Consider the following 18,323-nt stretch of genomic DNA (forward strand, 5'->3'; position numbering starts at 1 on the left):
CTGGAAATACAGAAAAAAGCATTCTCTTCCCAATGGAAAGGGATCGGCCATAGTCAACTCGGTTGAACAAATGGTAAAGAGAAAAGCTAAGTCTGTGATAGTCCCGTTATCAAAGGGTCCATATGCTTATATTGCCAAAGTAAGGGTCATTAGTTGCGAAGCTGCCTAATTTACCTAAGGATGTTAAAGTCAATAAGATTGACTCTACTTCAGGTAAAAGTCCACTACTCTAACTCTGTTAAGTTTCTGTTCTGAGATTCCTGATACATGATGTGACTGGGTCACATGGTAATGTTTTAAGAATCAAAGAAAAGTAAAGGAACTTAAAGAAAGAATATGCTGAATCTGATCGCGTAGATGGATTTCTATCGCGTAGTTTGAAAAATCGGATTCTTAAGCTACTTCTTAGGAGTTATGAGATATTGCTAAGGAATAGATAACAACAAGTTTTCATATGGATTGTAAGGATAAGTTTTTCCGCATAGTTTTAAAATAAAAAAAAATTTGATTTTATTTATTTTAAAATATCCTTACAATGGCATTTGAGGAAAAATTGTTGCTTATATGATTCCATTAATAGCAAGAGTGGAAGTATGAAATTGATTCCTTCATTTGTGGTAATGTCTAAATTTACCAAATAAGGAAAGATTCTCATCATCCAAAGTCCCAATTGGACCGGGACTTGGAATCATGCAAGTTGTATAGCATGATGGATGAGAACTTTCAAGTATTGGAAAAATTAAGACTAATTATTTGTTCACATGGATGTGTGAGTCAAATAATGGACTAAGGGATCGAGTACATAGTCATGTGCACTGATTAAGTCCACCACAAAAGAAATAAGGCTATTCGTCATAGTTTACTAAAGCTCAGTAAATATGATTATACTTACAAGCTTAAGTGTAACTCTGAGACATTGGAAAATGTTCCAATGTAAGGCAGAGCGAATAAGGAGAATCAAGTTAGGCAAAAGGATAAAAGTTTCTCAAATCTGAAAAGATGGGAGAGTACTTTAGTATCAGCTTTGTGATCATCTTAATGATTAAGAAACCATATCAAAATTTGTTCTCTAAGGAAGTCTTAGTTCATTCTTATGACTAAGAAGAAGGGATCTTGAATTGTTGAAATGGTTAAATCAAGAAGACGAGTCATACTTCGTTTCAATACAAGTCTTAGAGTCATACTCCAAGATTGTAATATGAGTGACATGTCTTAAATAAGGTTTAAAACACTTGACAAATGTAAGAGTAAAAGTTTTCTACTCTTGTACATTTGAAATTGGTAAGTTGTGATGTTTTGGATAAAACAAAGACCAACTTCGGCCAATTGTGTGAAGTGTTTGTCTTGATTAGAATCCACACTATCTCTTGGATGTTTGACAAGGGAGTCTTATAGGTCAAGAGGACAGTGGGAGTCTTAAAGGTCTTGAAATTCTCAAGAACTAATCAAGAATGAAACCTAAAGTTCTTCACTAGCACACGACTTAAGGTTTATAACCTATCGTGTTGACATATTATGTGCCCATTCCAGTTAAAGTTAGCTTTGCATATGAGTTCTTAGAGCTCTCAATGTGTTGCACAACAACTTGGAAGCAATGGTAGGCCCTTGAGCTACCAAGAGGCAAGAAATTAAGATTGAGTTCAGTCCATATGAGTTTGGATTTGTCATTATCCTTGTCTTATGACTATGGTTTTGACAATTCACATGGATAAGAACTCATACACCATTAAATCTAAGTGTCATAAGGTTTCTCTTCGATTCATGAAAATGATGGTGAGGAAACACTTCCACTAAGTAGATTTTAGCTAGATAGCAATTGTGATATTTGCATTCTCAAAGTCGTTAGTGGAGCGTGTGTGGTTTACCGGCACACTAACCTGGACTTGTGAGAAATGGCAAAGGTCAAAACAATCAAGACTATGATTACGGCATCCCTTTTCATAGTTCTTAAAATTATTTTGACACACCCATGAGCTATCTAAGAGAAGGTGTATGATTTTGATAAAGTTCTATCAAAAACAATCCAGTATCAGAAATCTGAACTTTGGTCAATAAAGTATTGATTTCTAGAAGTCCAGCTGATCTCTGAGTACATGTCAAAGCTAGTGGGAGCATAAGTGTTATGCTAATAATCATCATGTTAGTGGGAGCATGATAATTATGATAAGTATTGCAAGTTAGCAATGTTAATTATAGAAAAACAAAAGGTTTCGATTGGGAAAAGTTGTTTTGCTATAATTAAGGGAGAGGAAATTATACTTCATCTCAAATCTATAAGCTTAGATCGTGAGGTTTTAATCATTTAGTCAAGGATATATATGAATTTCATGTTGGAATGGCTCAACATAAGGAAATTCTGTATATGGGTCCATTATTTGCGTTCTTAAATTCGATTATGATTACGGCATCCCTTTTCATAATCTGAATTATGAGAACTTGGCAAAATTGAAATGGAAATGTTATAGCAAAAGACTGGTTTAGTCTTATGTGAGACATCATAAATCGTGTCCCATATGCTTCGGATATAGGACCGATTACATGTGCTATATTCATCCTTTCTAAAATTTTCCGAATGCCTGGGGCGTTAAGAATGGAAAAGGTTTAGAACTGGATATGACTAAAAAGGATTAAACAATTGTCGAGGACAATCTAAGGTTTACCAAAGACTGGTTTCTCAAGGACAATTGGAAGTATAGTGATAATTCTGGAAGGACCATATTGACATAATCTGTAAGGAGGCAACTCTTGTTCAGAAGTGATAGTCAAAATGAATTCGGAAATGTTTCAAAGTTAGAATTTTCAATCTGTGTAAGATTAAGGAAACTTAATGCAAGAAGGATGGTTCCAAGGACTTGATCTCCTTTGGAATGCTCTGTAATGATTGTTGTTAAGTCTTTCTGACTTTGTGCATAATCATTACAAGAGGATCGATGCATATAAGTTTAGAATCTAACAGATTTCAGTAAATGACATGAATTTGGAATTCTTGCATTTGCAGTAAGGATTTAGGAGTGTGAAAATAGAATCATTGAAGTTATGTTCATTTGATCTAGTTCACAAAATAAAGATCATAGACAAACATATTATGCATACTTGGTGTATGGCATGACTATTGTTTAGAAAACATAGTGTGCATGCTTGGAGCATGGGACAACTATTGTTTTAAATTCAAGAATAATGTTGATAGCTAAAACAATATACAATGAATAATGTGTAATCATATGGTGATAAATAAAAGGAGTTTTATTTATATTCATAAGTTCTGAGACCATATTGGATTCAATTATTATTGTGTTTCACTTTGCATGTTTTGACTTCCCGAATAAACTAGGTTATTCTTCCGGAATGACTAAGTTATTCAAACCATCCACAGTCGGTCATATGTTGGAAGTAGATATGAATTAAGACTGTCATGGGTTGGCTTGTAGAGGTCTAAGGTGTTGGACAAATGGCTACAACACTCATGAGTGCTCATAAGTTCTGAGTATTGGATTCAACCCGCGCTCATTGGAATTACTTCATGGATTTTATCACGAGTGATCATGAGACGATAATATCTTATATTCTTCAAACCTAGAGATATGAGTTGTTACTATGAGTTGGTTGTACATTGATTGCACGAAACTGCATTTGGTAACTCGGTGCTATAAAACGTGTCTTTGTGTATGATTCAACAAGTAGTAGAACAAGCCATATGAGTCGAAGTTTATCCATTCCTTTTACCTTCGGGATGAAAGCGATATCTGTGGGCCCCTCGATGATTTGATGATGACAAATGGAAGTGCTCGGCCGGGCCAGGACTGATTTGATTTGTTCAATTAGTCAGTCGTCATAAATCGGAAATCGGGAAACAACAAATGGACAGAGAGAATGATTATAATCCATGTCTCAGTCCATATGATATCTAGAATGGAGGAATATATGATCCCTTATCTAATGGACAAGTCGTTGACAAAGATCAGAGTTCATCTACAAGGTCAGAGTTCGACAGAAGCTTTTGAGAGCTACGATTGCTAGTTGGTTCCTGAAGTCATACGCAATAATAGTTTTAGACTTATCCAAGTGGGAGACTGTTGGATTAATGTCTAAGTCCATAACTATAATTGGTAAGACTTGACCCGACCCGGCATGGTCCATTTGGGTTGCATGGCATCATGCACTTGGATAGACTATAATGAGAGAAATAAGACACTTACGGTTATTAATATATTATAAGTTCTAGTATATTAATAATAAGAATAATGAGATTATTTAATTAGTATTGATCAAGAATTAATCTAGTATTAATTAAGTGATCAAAAGAAGACTAATTAAATATATGGGTTGATTGTGTAAATCATTCATTCTTATATATGTGGGCTTGTGATCCAAGATTCCTTATGTTGGACTAAGTCCATGGGGTGACCCATGGATACTCCATGGAGGTTAAAACCCATGGAGCATAAGGAATGGGTAAAGTCATGAGTTACATGGTGTAACCCTAATAGCCACCATATAAAAGAAACCCATGGCTCAAGAAATCGTGACTATGACTAACACTATGTGTATGTATGAGGGCTACACGATTTCATGAAGTGTTCTAATTTCTCTCTAAGTTATTCCAAGTGCTTATGGTGTTGTGTGAACCATTTGAGGTGTCACACTTGGGGCACTAAGCACTCAAGCTTCATGAAGACAAGCACCATTAAAGAGGTATGTATTCTATCTTGTTATATTGATATTTTGTATGCTAGATTAGGATAATACCTTGGATGTTCATATTTGCATGTATAATAGAGAAAACATAGATCCAAGGTATTTAGGGTTGCATGTACACTTAGGAGTGTTAGAATGCTCATAACCCAACAATTTCTTCATCCTATATAATAACCGTAACTTCTATGTTTCCTCGAAAGAGTATTTAACTCTATAGCTTTCTTGACCGCAGACGATGCCTAATCTTGCATCTGCTTATCGTACTATGTTGTACTTTCCATTGCAATCTTCAAGTTACCAAATAAGTCCTTATTGTGGACTCCTTCTTCTTCTTAGGATAAATACTTTCATTTATCTATTGCAACAGATCGATGGGTCATTCTCTATTGACCTCTCATCACATGATGCGACGCTTAGACTCGATCTTTTAGAGTTAAATTCCAAAATGGAATATGCCTTCGTCCATATTCTAATGTGATACAATCACATTTCAGCATGTATCATTTCTACCTGCAAACTTCTTTTAACAACAAGTGTGATACTATCGATCGCATTAATTTCAACCTTCTGACTTAAGTCAGATGTTACATCTAACTTGGTCCTTTAGACCACGTAACATACTCATCGCCGTCGAACTCAAATTTATATGACCACTTGGTCGGAATAAAAACCATCTCACCAGTCATTACTGAAACAATGGTAATGATATACTAGAATAAAATGGAATCAATCACTAGCTTCTTGGTAACCTTGTGACTTTCCCTAATCCAAGTGTGAGTCATGTGCTTCCAGTAGTATATGCATCTACTACCTTTCACACCTACTCATACTCGTCCAAAGTATTATCTTGCAGTCCCCAAGTCCTAAAATCAAAAAACAATTTAACACATACGAATGTGTCCAAATAATCATAAACAATCTCCCTAGACTCTACTAGGAATTCTTCATTGCATATCTTCAATCATCAATTCTACTTCAGCTCGATTGGTGATGGAAATGTCAGGTGATGAGACAACCTCAAGAATTACACCATTTTCTCCATCATCCTACCAATCGAAGGTGTACTTCATATGTACCGTACTCCTTTAAACGTATTGTTATCTTATAAGACTTTCAAAAGGCAAGATACCACTCTTACTATATCTTCCGATATGTGTCATTCATTATCATAAGCCTTTTCATTTCTTCCATTTACTTAATTCCCTACGTGTCTTCACCGTGACCTTTCGTACACCCAAGCAGACATTCGATGTACCAAGCGAGAACTTAAGATAAGAAAGCTTTAATTACGATAAACGTATAAGTCTCCTTATCACCCCGAAACGTTTACATGATAGTTCTAATATCGTAGTCATACGCTTAGAATCCTAAACACATAAGGTTTCCAGATCCGGTCGACAACAGACCATAGATCCAAACAAATAATAGCATCAAAATAGCTATCACAAAAAACATTTAGCACATTAAAGCATTTTAGGCATCATTCCTAAAATAAACTAGTGCTTGTGTCAATTTAGGTGTACTACCTAACATTTTTTAGACACACTCCTCATAATCATTACTTAGCATTCTAAGTTTAAGTCTAGAAATTTCCTACAAATTCCTAGTTTGCTTAAACTAATGCTCTGATACCAGCTGTGGCATCCCCAATTTCAAGGCCAGAAAAGAACGATTTGTTTATGCTTTGTTTTTAAAATCAGAGTAATCATTTAAAGAAAATTGTTGCGGAATTTGTTCCCAAAACAAAATATGATAAAAATTATCAAAGCATTTCTTTAAAGAAATGTATTTTCATTAAATAACAAAATCTCGGGACTTCATGTTCAATACAGACCAAAAGCATAAACAGAACAAAATAGACCTTACAACAGTTATTCATAACTACTAGCCTATAATCCAAAATCTCTTGTTAAGTCCACCAACTTATACTCTTGTGCCATTACCTGTAATGCAAAGAAAACTGAGTGGGTCAGGCTTGGGAGCCTGGTGAGCATATAGGGTTTTCAACCCACAATAATATAATTATTACATTTAATTATCAAACAATCAATTCAAATACCCACCCCCATTATCTCCATTTATTTCTTAAAGATTTACCCTAAGAACCAATTACCCTTCTCCCATTCATTCCTAAGGATTGCCCTAAGGAATTGGCACAAAGTCTAGTGCTGCCAAGGTTCTTAGATTACCTCTAGCGAGCACGCAATTCACAAATAATCAATTAACACCTAGTTCAAGAACACCTAATGAACACTTAGTTCTAATATTACCCAATGAACACCTAGTTCACAAACACTTAATGAACACTTAGTTCAATTATCCCTGATGAACACTAAGTTCAAATATCTAATGAACACTTAGTTCAAATATCCATGGTGAACCCAATCAGCTAAGGAACACAGAGAATGAAAGCTCTTAGTTCAAACAACGTGATAATAAAGTATATCTCGATCCTGCAAAAGCACTAACGTTATAAACACATATAAATTATATTTCTAAAACAATATATCCCATCCCGTCGATCCCCACATATTGACCCTATACAATGATCTTACGAGATCTAGCCTAAGGAATCGATATGAACCACAAACTAGCGAAGTTGCTTCGGAAATTCACTGGCAGCAAACGAGGATCAATAAAGATATCAATTGAGGGGAATGGAATAAGTTTCACCACGAACCTTCGTTTGTAAAAGAAAGAACCACAAGACAATTAAGTCAGGGGTAGTTATCAATGCCTAGGCTGTAGTCTGAATATCATGAGGTATATAACCCCCAGACGCACCCTATTCGGCAATGGAAATGCTGACTAATGCCTAGGTTGTGGTTTGAACCCCCAGACTCACCCTATCCGGCATTGGAAATGGAAACACTGACTAATGCCTAGACTGTGGTCTGAATACATGAGGTATTTCACCCCCAGATGCATCCTATCCAACAATTTAACACCAGACATACCTAGCAATGGTCTATTACCGACACACTTTATTAGGCAGTCTACGGAGTTCCCTTAATTACTTCGTGAGAGAAAACACCGACATATGAAGCTCGGTCGATCACTTCATAAAGAAATGCTGACTCCAAAGCTCTCTTAAAATAAAATTATGGGGAAATACTAATAGATTATTCCCGTACGCTCCCGTAACCGACACACAAAATTATCAAAAGACTTTGTACATGATAGTACTTCTGGCACAAGTAGCACCCAAGACACAGAGCTTTGAAAAGGACTTCGTACATAAAATGTATTTCTGTACATAGGACTTACTCCACAGATCATCAATCCCACAACACACATACTCTTAATGAGGCTACCCAATGTCCAACTTAATGGAACTAAACATCCCTATTTAAGTCTTAACCCATCATTAGGCAAGCCTACGATGCCTATAATCAATTTTCGATACTATCTCCATTTGGAAACGCTAACTACGAGTATACTTAACACAAAGTTTTAAGTAATATATACACATCTTAACACCTATGGGACCATAACTGGTACGTACGTTGTATATCATCAATTATATATAACACGTATTTCAGGCAAGAACAAATACTTCACATACATATATAATTAACACTTTAATCAATACTTGTATTAAAATTATGTCCATGAAAGGGACTCTGCACATGATACCATGTCGGATGAACACTTAGTTCAAAAATACATAATCCGTACTCCTGGATCTAACATTTACCTGATTATCTAATCCATATTCCTGAATCTAAAAATAACCTCTTGATCTAATCCATACTCCTGAATCTGTAACAAGTTTATCTCTTTACTCTTATATCTTATGATCTAAATCATCTTTTATCCCATACCAAGTATCTCATCTACCCATGCTCTACCCAACATATTGGTAGATACAAAATAAATATATGGTTTAACTCATTAAAACCTATATAATTTATCCATTCCACAGTTATCTCAAATAAACAACATATATATATATATATATATATATATATATATATATATATATATATATATATATATACATAGACACACACACACACACAATACTTATTTCAAAGCAAATACTTAATATTTATGTGTAAGAAGAAAGTGACCACACACTCACTTGATTAAAAGATGATCGGAGAACACTACGACTTGTAGAAGTAGTATTCTTGGGTAGATCTGGAAGATCTTCACAAAAACCGGGCTCCTCGCGGGCAGGGCTTCAGCTCGGGAATCTCACTTCTCGGGATCTTCGGGACTTCGGAACTTGCTTCGGGGCTCGGGAATGATACCGACGCTTCGGGATATAATTGGCATGCAAAACGATGTAAAACTTAGAGAGAAAGGAAGAAAAATCGCAAGGAAAATGGTTGATCTCGAGTTCTATTTATAGGCTACTGGGTCTGGGATTACGTTGGGTGTAATTTCCAAGTACGCTGGCCATAATTTGGTTACGCTGGGCGTACTTCGACGTCACTGCATGCGTCATTTGGTGGCACTCGAATATTGGTCAGACCACTTGCACTCCTCTGAGTACGTTGGGCGTACTCAAATAACGCTCAGCATAATTTGACTCGTCAAACTTCTAAATTGTGTGACTATCGCATACGAGCTCCATTTTAAACATTCTTTATATCCACACGTAGGTCAGACCATACTCTACAACTCTCATTTAGACTCCGTCGGCTAATTTTGACTTTATTTTTTTATTATTTATTTTTAGTAGGTCGGGACAGAAAAACTTCGTTAGAAATTCAATACTTCTTCGTCTGACGTCCGTTTTCGTCTGTCTTTTCACCAATGCACTACTATCAACGAGATCTTCGATTCTCGTTTAGAAAGTTTTGACTAAAACTCGCTCGATCTAAATTCGAACTTTTGGGTTGTCTACTACTAAGTTGAAACTTCGAAAAATCATAACTTCCTCATACGAAGTCAGATTTAGGCGTTCTTTTTATGCACGCTATCGGTTCAACATTATCTACGTCTTTCATGTTGATCACTAAGGCTAAATATCACTCCTTCGTAAATTCACTATTTACATCACACTGTGTCGTGTCGGTTCTGTCGCAAAACTTCGACAGGTCATAACTTCTTCGTTATTACTCGGATTTCGACGTTGTTTATATGCATAGAAACCTTGTAACATATACTATAACTTAGTTAAGATTATTCATTCTAAATAATATTTCATCAAAAATCCATTTTTGATTCCTATCGTCTCTAAATTGACTAGCTCGGATCTACGAGCGTTACAAAAACAAGGAAACACAGACTCCAAACAGTATCTGATATATGATACAGCTAGCAAAGTCTAAAACAAGGGGTGAATGTGAACTCGTATGTAACCATGCTGATCGACGATAGAGTATCCGATGACCCTCCAGGTCACGCGTAGAGTTAGTGACATTATGTCACCCATGGGCTTTACCGGCACGGACTGTAGCTAGCAGTCAGGGTGCATGAGTGTCGGTCCCGTATAGATCTATACACATGATGTTCGATCTCCTTCCAAGAGACTCTGGTTACACGGCGATGGAGCTATGAAGCGTCGTAGCGGGAAATAGTGTGTCACATTCTATTTGAAGTATTATAATAATAGTATAGACTCGTGAATGAACTGACTCCTGGGTAATTCTTCGTACTAGAGAGAGAGAGAGGGAGGTAGATAGATAGAGAGAGAGAGAGAGAGAGTTAGAATCTCCTAACTATTCCTATAATAGTTACTAGGGTTCTAGAAACATGAATAATGGAAGGATGCCTTTACTACTCAAGGCGATGAACTGGCTGAGAGAGCTTTTATGTCCATATTTGTATACATGATATATAACTAATATTTAAATGACCTTCGGACGGATAACCGATACCTCGAAGCCACATCCAAACAAGCAAAAGGAATCAAAGCGAGTTAGCCTTCCTAAGTCCTTTAAACATTACTTATATAACTATACATATACGGGCATGCATTTAACAAGATAAAAGCATAACAGAAACTTTGGTAAAACATTTGGAAAACTTTATAAATAAGAATCTATGACTTGATGTCAGTTTATAAAACAAGCTTTGAAAACCTTTGGTAAACCTTTAATAAGAAATTACAACTTGATGTCCCTTTAATAAACAAGCTTTGAAAAATGATTTGATAAAATAGTTTAAGTGAAGAAAACCTTTGTTTAAAACACTGTTGTAACAGGTTTTGAAGGAAAACATACAGCATGAAAGACAGTTTGAGAAAAGATCTAAACAAGTAAAGACGTTTTGGAAAACCATTTGTAGTATTATACTTGGTAAAACAGATGAAAGTGTAATAAATCCTTTTACATTCGGGTTATTAATCACATATGATTGATATGATAACTAGCATGTTTCAACTTGTTTTCACCCCATAAAAGCATTTAAAAAATGTTTAAAAGGTTAATTCAAGGGTATGAACTCACCTGTCGTGGGTGACTAGAATGGTCGGACGATATAGGATGCTATCTGTCAATTGAGGTCTTGAACACACACTTGGATCCTATTTAGCAAGTAATGATACATTTAAGTATCCAATTAGTCATTAAATAACTAATTAAGCAAGTAAAGACCCTCTAATGTATGAAAACACCTTGTTTCAAGTGCTAGGAGTGTTAAGGGTTGCATCTAAGGAGAGTATAGTCCCACTTTGGAGTTTACTCCTCAAATGGTAATACCTACGGGTGTTTACGGTTTTGGAACCATATCCCCCATGAGTTTACGACCGTAAAATCATGGGTGGGGTGTATTTGTGTGCTTTAAGGCTTCATGCTTCACAAGGAAATGTTCTAGGGTTGATTCAAGGGCTATGGAAGTGATTAGGGCTCAAAATGGACACTTTAGGGAGTTTACGGTTTCTGAACCACTCCTTGGGGAGTTTACGGTCGTAAACACATGAGTTTACGGCCGTAAACTCATGTTTGTCCATTTTTCATGTGTTTTGGTTGTTGTAGGTTAATCATGCAAACTTCTAGACCCAAATATAAGCCATACAAGGTGTTAAGGGCACTTAAACACCCTTTGGAGGTGTTTTCGGTTTTGGGAGATCCCCAAACCGTAAAATCATGTTTACCCCCTTCAATTTATGTTTTGGGGCTCTTAAATCATTCATGCAAGTCCCTAAGCCATTAGCTAAGCATTGGAAGCATTTTGGAAGGGTTTTAGGGCATCAAAACCCCCTTCTAAGGTGTTTACGGTTTTGGGATGTTCCCAAACCGTAAACTCTTGTTCTTGGGATTTTTGGATGATTAAACCACGAATTTGCAAGTATGATAAGATAAACATCAAGCTAGGAAGGCTTACTTACTGTTGTGAAGCTCAAAAAGGAGATTCTTGATCAAAACCCGATTTATAGAGAGAGAAAGTAAAGAGAGAGGAGGTTCCTAAAGTGTGAAAAGGTTGGGATGAAACCCACTTAACCCTTATATAGGGTTGAGTTTACGACCTGGGTGGGGGTCCACCCAACACCAACCGCAAACGGGATTTTTCGCGACTTCCGTTAAACATGACAATTTTAAATTATACCTCCTTATTTTTTGTTCGTTTGACGAATACTATTTAAAATATTCCAATGGGCTTAAATCCGGCAAAAAATATTTTGAATTAAATTTGGCTAATTTTTGGATTGCTTAATTGCGGATACAAAACAATTGGAAATTTCGGGTTGTCATATTTGTTAGCTTAGAAACTATCAATATTTTGGACATCCAAATGCATATGTAGTCTATTAATAACTATCTTCCGAAAGGAATTGTCATGCCGCAAAAAACTAATCATCGTGTGGACATTATTTATCGAAAGGAACTAGCTTGCACCGCTGGATCGTGCGGATACCCTACTAGTATATATATAATCGTGAGCATCGGAAATCATAACGATCAACGACCAAGAAATAGATGTACACTTTTACATTGGACGCACACACACCGGATTATACCAAAAAATCCACCATTTACAAAAAAAATTCACCACTTTTTTTCGTTCAAAATTTTTTTTAGGCCATGTTTTTTATCAAAAAAATAAAAACCGAATATACCGTTGTTCACGATTTTTCGTCTTCTTTTCATAGAGATCTATGATGATATATAAAAAACGGTTTTATTTTTTTTTTTCGAAAAAAACTCACTTCATTTTCCTTATTGAAAAAAGTTAACGTCTATTTTTTATAGAAAAAAAATTAATAAATATATCAAAATTCATATTTTTTGTACTTTTTAAACATAGATTCATATTCGTATTAAAAAGAAAAAAAACGATATTTCAGTTCAGATTCACATTGTGAACTTGTTTAGATTCATATTGTAACCTGTTCAAATTCACATTGTGAACCTCCTCAAATTTACAGTGTGTATAATAATAATTCAGATTCACAATGTGAATCTGAACTGATCGGAGCTTTTTCACAATGTGAATCTACACTGTTCGAGGGTTTTTTTTTTTTTTTTAATCAGTGTTAGAGTACAAAAAATTAATATTTTTGGTATAATTAGTTTTTTTTATAAAAAAAACTTAAATATTGAAAAAAATAAGAAAATTAAGTAGATTTTTTTCGAAAAAAAAAATTTAGTTTTTTATATATAATCATAGATCTCTATGGAAAGAGGACGAAACATCGTGAACAACGATATATTCAGATTTTTTTTCGATAAAAAACTTGGCCTAAAAAAAATTTTAATGAAAAAAAAAAGAAAGTTGGTTTTGTTATAATCCGGTACATATGCATCCATTATAGAAATTTACAACACACATTTTGCTGTTGATCGCTTTAAATTAGAACGCTTTTGATTGGTTCCTTGATTTTCTTGAATAATACTGGTTGTTTATTGAACTTTTATGAAAACCACTCTAACTTTTTATATGATTTTTTAAAGTTTACGTCTATCATTTTTTTAATAATTTAATAAATAGGAAACGATTATATGTTATGCAAGGTCATATTTTTTAACTTTTGATATTTGCATTATTTTGAGAAAATTTTAATTTACTTTTTTATGATATAAATGTTTATTAAATATATTTAAGTATATTTTGTACATTTTATCAAAAAGACTGTATAAAAAATATATAAAATAAATATCTAAATATAAACGTAAAACAGATTGTTATGAAAATGTAAAGGTTAGATGATTAAAAATTAGAGTTCATTAGTATTTAAACAAACAAAACTCTAAATATTTATTATCTAGAACGATAAACATTTTTAAAAAAGTTCGAATATAAAAAAATGTTTAAAAAAAACCATGATGCTTGTATAGTTGTATGAATACCATGAAGAAAACAACCAAAACTTAAAACCCTATCAAAAGCAAGTAAAGCAAAAAATGAAGTAACATTCATGTGAACCTCATAACAAGGCGAAAATCATCCTCAAGAAAACGAGTGCATGATACAACTCCTCATCACAACCACGAATGGTTGCACATAGATCCCCTCCATAAGAGTTACAAATTACACTCCAATCCACAATTCTTCCCAAATTCAAAGAATATAAATGCCGTTCAAGAAAAAAAAATATAATCAAATAATGTTACTACAAACAAACAAAAATAAACAAATGCCATCATATCCCACTTAAGATCTTTGATAATAATTATTATCAAGTGAAACTAATCTTTCTCTTACGTGTCAACCCCTTTTTTAGCTTCATTTCCTAGGTATATCTCCTTCATTCTTCAATCTTCAGCAAAAGAATCAACCAAATATTCAATCCAAACTCTAATGGCTAATCTAACAACATCCACAGCATCTACCACCACATTTGGATAATATAATCAAGAAAATAATGAGAAAAACCACAGCCGAAAGCCCAATTGCCACTCCAAGAACAACCTTATTTGGACCATGATCACCATCATCTCCCTTTCTCTTTTTTCCACTATCACCACCATCATCATAGTCACCGCTGCTCAAATCATCCACAGATGACGACGGCTCATCGGCCGCCGGTGGAGGCAAAATAGGCAATCCATGTTTATCACAAGGAGCAATCCCAAGCTTTGCTTTTTTCGAAATCGAAGAGTGATTGTAACACAGATTGTCATTTCCATTTATCTTGAACACAGTCAATTTCTTGATGAACGATGCATTAAAAGGCATGACTCCATGGAAATTGTTGTTTTCCAGATTCAGATACTTCAATCCCTTCATTTCGGTGATGGATCTGGGAATTGTACCGTTTAACTGATTCGAACCCAGATCCAAATGGACTAATCTTGAAATAGTGGAAATTGATCCAGGAATCGAGCCAGATAATGAATTTGATGATAAAGAGAGATTTTGAAGAGAAATCAAGTCACCAATTGTAGAGGGTATTTCTCCAGTGAGTTGATTCGAAGATAAGTTCAAGAATCTAAGGTTTTCCAAAAGTGTTAAAGATGTGGGTATAGTACCATTGAGTTTGTTCTCCGACAAATCCATGTGCGAAAGCTTCGGATTCCAATGTTTTGGGATTAATCCAGTGAGGTTAGTGTTTGATAGGGTTAGGGTGTTCAAAGACTTCATGTTAGAGGTTATAATGTGGATGCCGGATGCTTTGATGGAATCGCCGGAGATGTCGAGTTCTGTAAGGTTACTGAAGCGGCTGAGGAAGACGCCGCTGAGACGTTGTAGGGAGTTGATGGATGTGAAAGATAAGAGGTTGATGGAGAGGGAGGTGGGGAAGTGGACGATGGGAACGTGGCAGTCGACAAAGCTGAGGGAGGTGAGCGTAGAAAGGGAGGAAAGGGCTGTGGTGGAAAGGGATAGGTCCTCGGAGCAGTTGGAAAGCCGGAGGGAGAGGAGGTGGCGGAAGGGAGTGCCGGTATCACAGACGGTGGCGTTGTGGAAAGAAGGTTGGGTGCAGGGGTCATGGGTTGTTGGAATGTAGAGAGATTGGAGTGCCCTTACTTGCTTTGGGTCAAGAGTTGAGGATGTGGAGGCAGCATTGGCAGGTTGTGAGACGACGGCTGCGGCGGAGTAGAGGAGGATGATGCGGAGGAGTAGGAGGGATCCAGTGGTGGAAGGTCTCATAGTTACTGTGTGAGAGAGAGAGACTGTGTGTGTTGGGTGAAGCAGGGAAAGGTGTATTTTGAAGTTCGTACTAAAAAGAAGACTCTTGGGGCAGGTTAGGAGATGAAATCAAGAAGTGTTAACAAAGAAAAGGGAAATGCATATGAAAATACTATTGTACCCTTGGCTTCGGATTTTTCATTTTGACCCGTAAACACTAGAAACATCAAACTCCCATTGTATCACATGGCCCATCCAAGTGTGCTGTCAAAGTTATCAAACGGATTAGGTAATGTATTTTTCAATTTTTATACGTTTGATCGTTTAGTTTTTTGGTTTACATTTATCTCTTTCAATTTATTAAACTGTACACATCCAGTTATTTTAACCGGTTATTCCAGGTTAACCGGGAAAAATGACTTAATACGGTAATATATTTCTCATTTTATACACATGTAGTCCTTAATATTTTGTACACATTTAGTAATTAATATTTTTTGTTTCAAAATAAGTCGTTTTTGTTTTTATACGCATTCAGTACTTATGAATGTGAAACAATCATTGATGAAGTATATAAGGCTGTTGATGTTATTGTGCAATATCCCATTTTCACAACCAAAAATTTTCATTTTTATGTATCGCAAAAGTCCCTAATTATAAATTCATTATTAAAAAAAACGTTTATTCCAAATGCATTGATCAAAAATCAAAGTAATATAAGAAACACAGAATCCTCAATACTATTAATGAATGTGTACAATCATTTCTTCGCCTTCTCACAATCAACGATAGAACCTGAAAACAAACAATTTGGTAGACATAAATTTTAGTGAGTTTCCCCTAAAATACCCGATACAACAAACGTATTATGATACATAACTGGCCCACACTCATCAAATAGGAATACATTGGTCTAATCAGTCATCAGACTGGAATGCCAATATGCAACAGGTCCACTTATTGGACTGGAATACCCACGGTTTGTCAGCATGTTGCCTTAATGTAATCACTCTTTTCGAGTCTCCGTGCCTATGACTTACAGCCAGATATCTTAACCTACAACATATAGCAGAACTACCTCAACCTAACCCACCATCATATGGCTATCCCACATTAGATATCATGAGAAAAACTTAAAGAAATCATTCATAAGTACTGAATAAGTACAAAAAAATGACTTATTTTGCAACAAAAAAATATTAAGGACTAAATATGTACAAAGTGAGAAAAATATTACCGTATTAAGTCATTTTACCGGCTAACCTGGAGTAGCCGGTCATAAGGACTAAATGTGTACAGTTAACAAGCTGAAGGGGTAGATGTGGACGAAAAAAGAGTCAGTGACTAAATGTGTACATATTAAATAATATATCACCCTTTCAAGTTATTATCCCCAAAACAAAAACAAAAGAGTAAATTCCAAATTTTTTCCACCGTTTATTTATTACTAGAGATATTCTCGATGTAGTTACTTAGTTAAAAGAGTCAGGAATTTGTATATTGATAGTATAAATATAATCAAAATCAAAAATAACTATTTTACAAAATTGTTTTATATATTGATAGTATAAATATAATCGAAATCAAAAATAACTATTTTACAAAATTGTTTTATGTATAAAGTTATGCATCCCTAAAATATAATATAAACTAGCAAAGATCTCACGGCTACGCCACTTTTGGGGTAATATGGGAAAAATCGATAAACTTTAGAAAATATGTGCTGAAAGTGTAAACACCACAAATAGGAGAGAAAGTCGACAACCGCTATAATTAAATATCAAAAGTATACAACATAAAGAATGGACACTGGTGGAGAAAATCCCATAATGTTGTGACAATAATGTGAAAGTTGCCAGAGTTTGGAAAATATTGTGGCAAAATTCTACAGGAGGTTTTTTGTATTTTTTATGTCAAAATGTAAAAGTTTTGACTAAAATGACGAAAAGTATCAAGTTCATTAAAGATTTGTGGCAAAAACACCAAAATGTAAATCTTTTCACTGCAATGACGAAAAGTGTCAAAATTACTAAATATTTGTGTCAAAACCCTAAAAGCACAATAACTTAATAAAAAAAATGTAAACGTTTTGACTTTAAGGAATAAAAAGTTTCAAATTCACTAAACATTTGTGACAAAAACCTAAAGGCATAAAAGTTACTATTGCTAACTTCCTTTAGCTTTAATATATACTAGGGAAGAATCTCGCGTTGCGGGTGTTGGAGTTGTAAGGGTATTTCATATTCTTATTAAAAAACAGGATATAGCAACAAACTTTATAATGTTTTACATATACTCATAGGCTTTTAAACGTACAGTGTCTTAATACGAAAAATATTGGAAGTACAACGTCGTAATAGAAAGAGTGAAAGTAGGATGTTACTTCTTGTATTTGGCCCTCCATTAGATCATCATCATATGCAACTGAACCCCAAATCTTCTAGGAAACTTTATCTCCCCTTGTGCGTATATGGTTGAGTTTGAAAGCAACGTCAAAAGTGAAATTTCAGTTTCAACGCCTTGATAATATTTTATCATAAACCTATACACAAATTCTTTACTACCTATTTTAATCACCAATCAACAAATAATCGGAAGGCCTTTCACAAATGAACTCACCAAATATACACCAATCACAAGAAAAGTAACTATGATTAAGAATTAGA

The 18,323-nt window shown here is 34.9% G+C and overlaps 1 protein-coding gene across 1 annotated transcript; it reads right to left on the reverse strand.

Moving 5' to 3' along the window:
* Nucleotides 1-13,980: 13,980 nt before the first annotated feature.
* On the reverse strand, nucleotides 13,981-15,876 carry RLP51 (receptor like protein 51). Its single transcript, XM_078993219.1, has one exon. It carries the CDS (start codon nucleotides 15,676-15,678, stop codon nucleotides 14,398-14,400), a length of 1,281 nt encoding a protein of 426 aa, XP_078849345.1. The 5' UTR covers nucleotides 15,679-15,876; the 3' UTR covers nucleotides 13,981-14,397.
* Nucleotides 15,877-18,323: the final 2,447 nt, after the last annotated feature.

This window comes from Lactuca saligna, chromosome 1 (assembly GCF_052625555.1).
Source record: "Lactuca saligna cultivar CGN05327 chromosome 1, ASM5262555v1, whole genome shotgun sequence".
Lineage (NCBI taxonomy): Eukaryota > Viridiplantae > Streptophyta > Magnoliopsida > Asterales > Asteraceae > Lactuca > Lactuca saligna.

Bases quoted from the DNA above. Each gene is read 5' to 3' on its own strand.
- RLP51 (XM_078993219.1), bottom strand. From the start codon at position 15,678: ATGAGACCTTCCACCACTGGATCCCTCCTACTCCTCCGCATCATCCTC.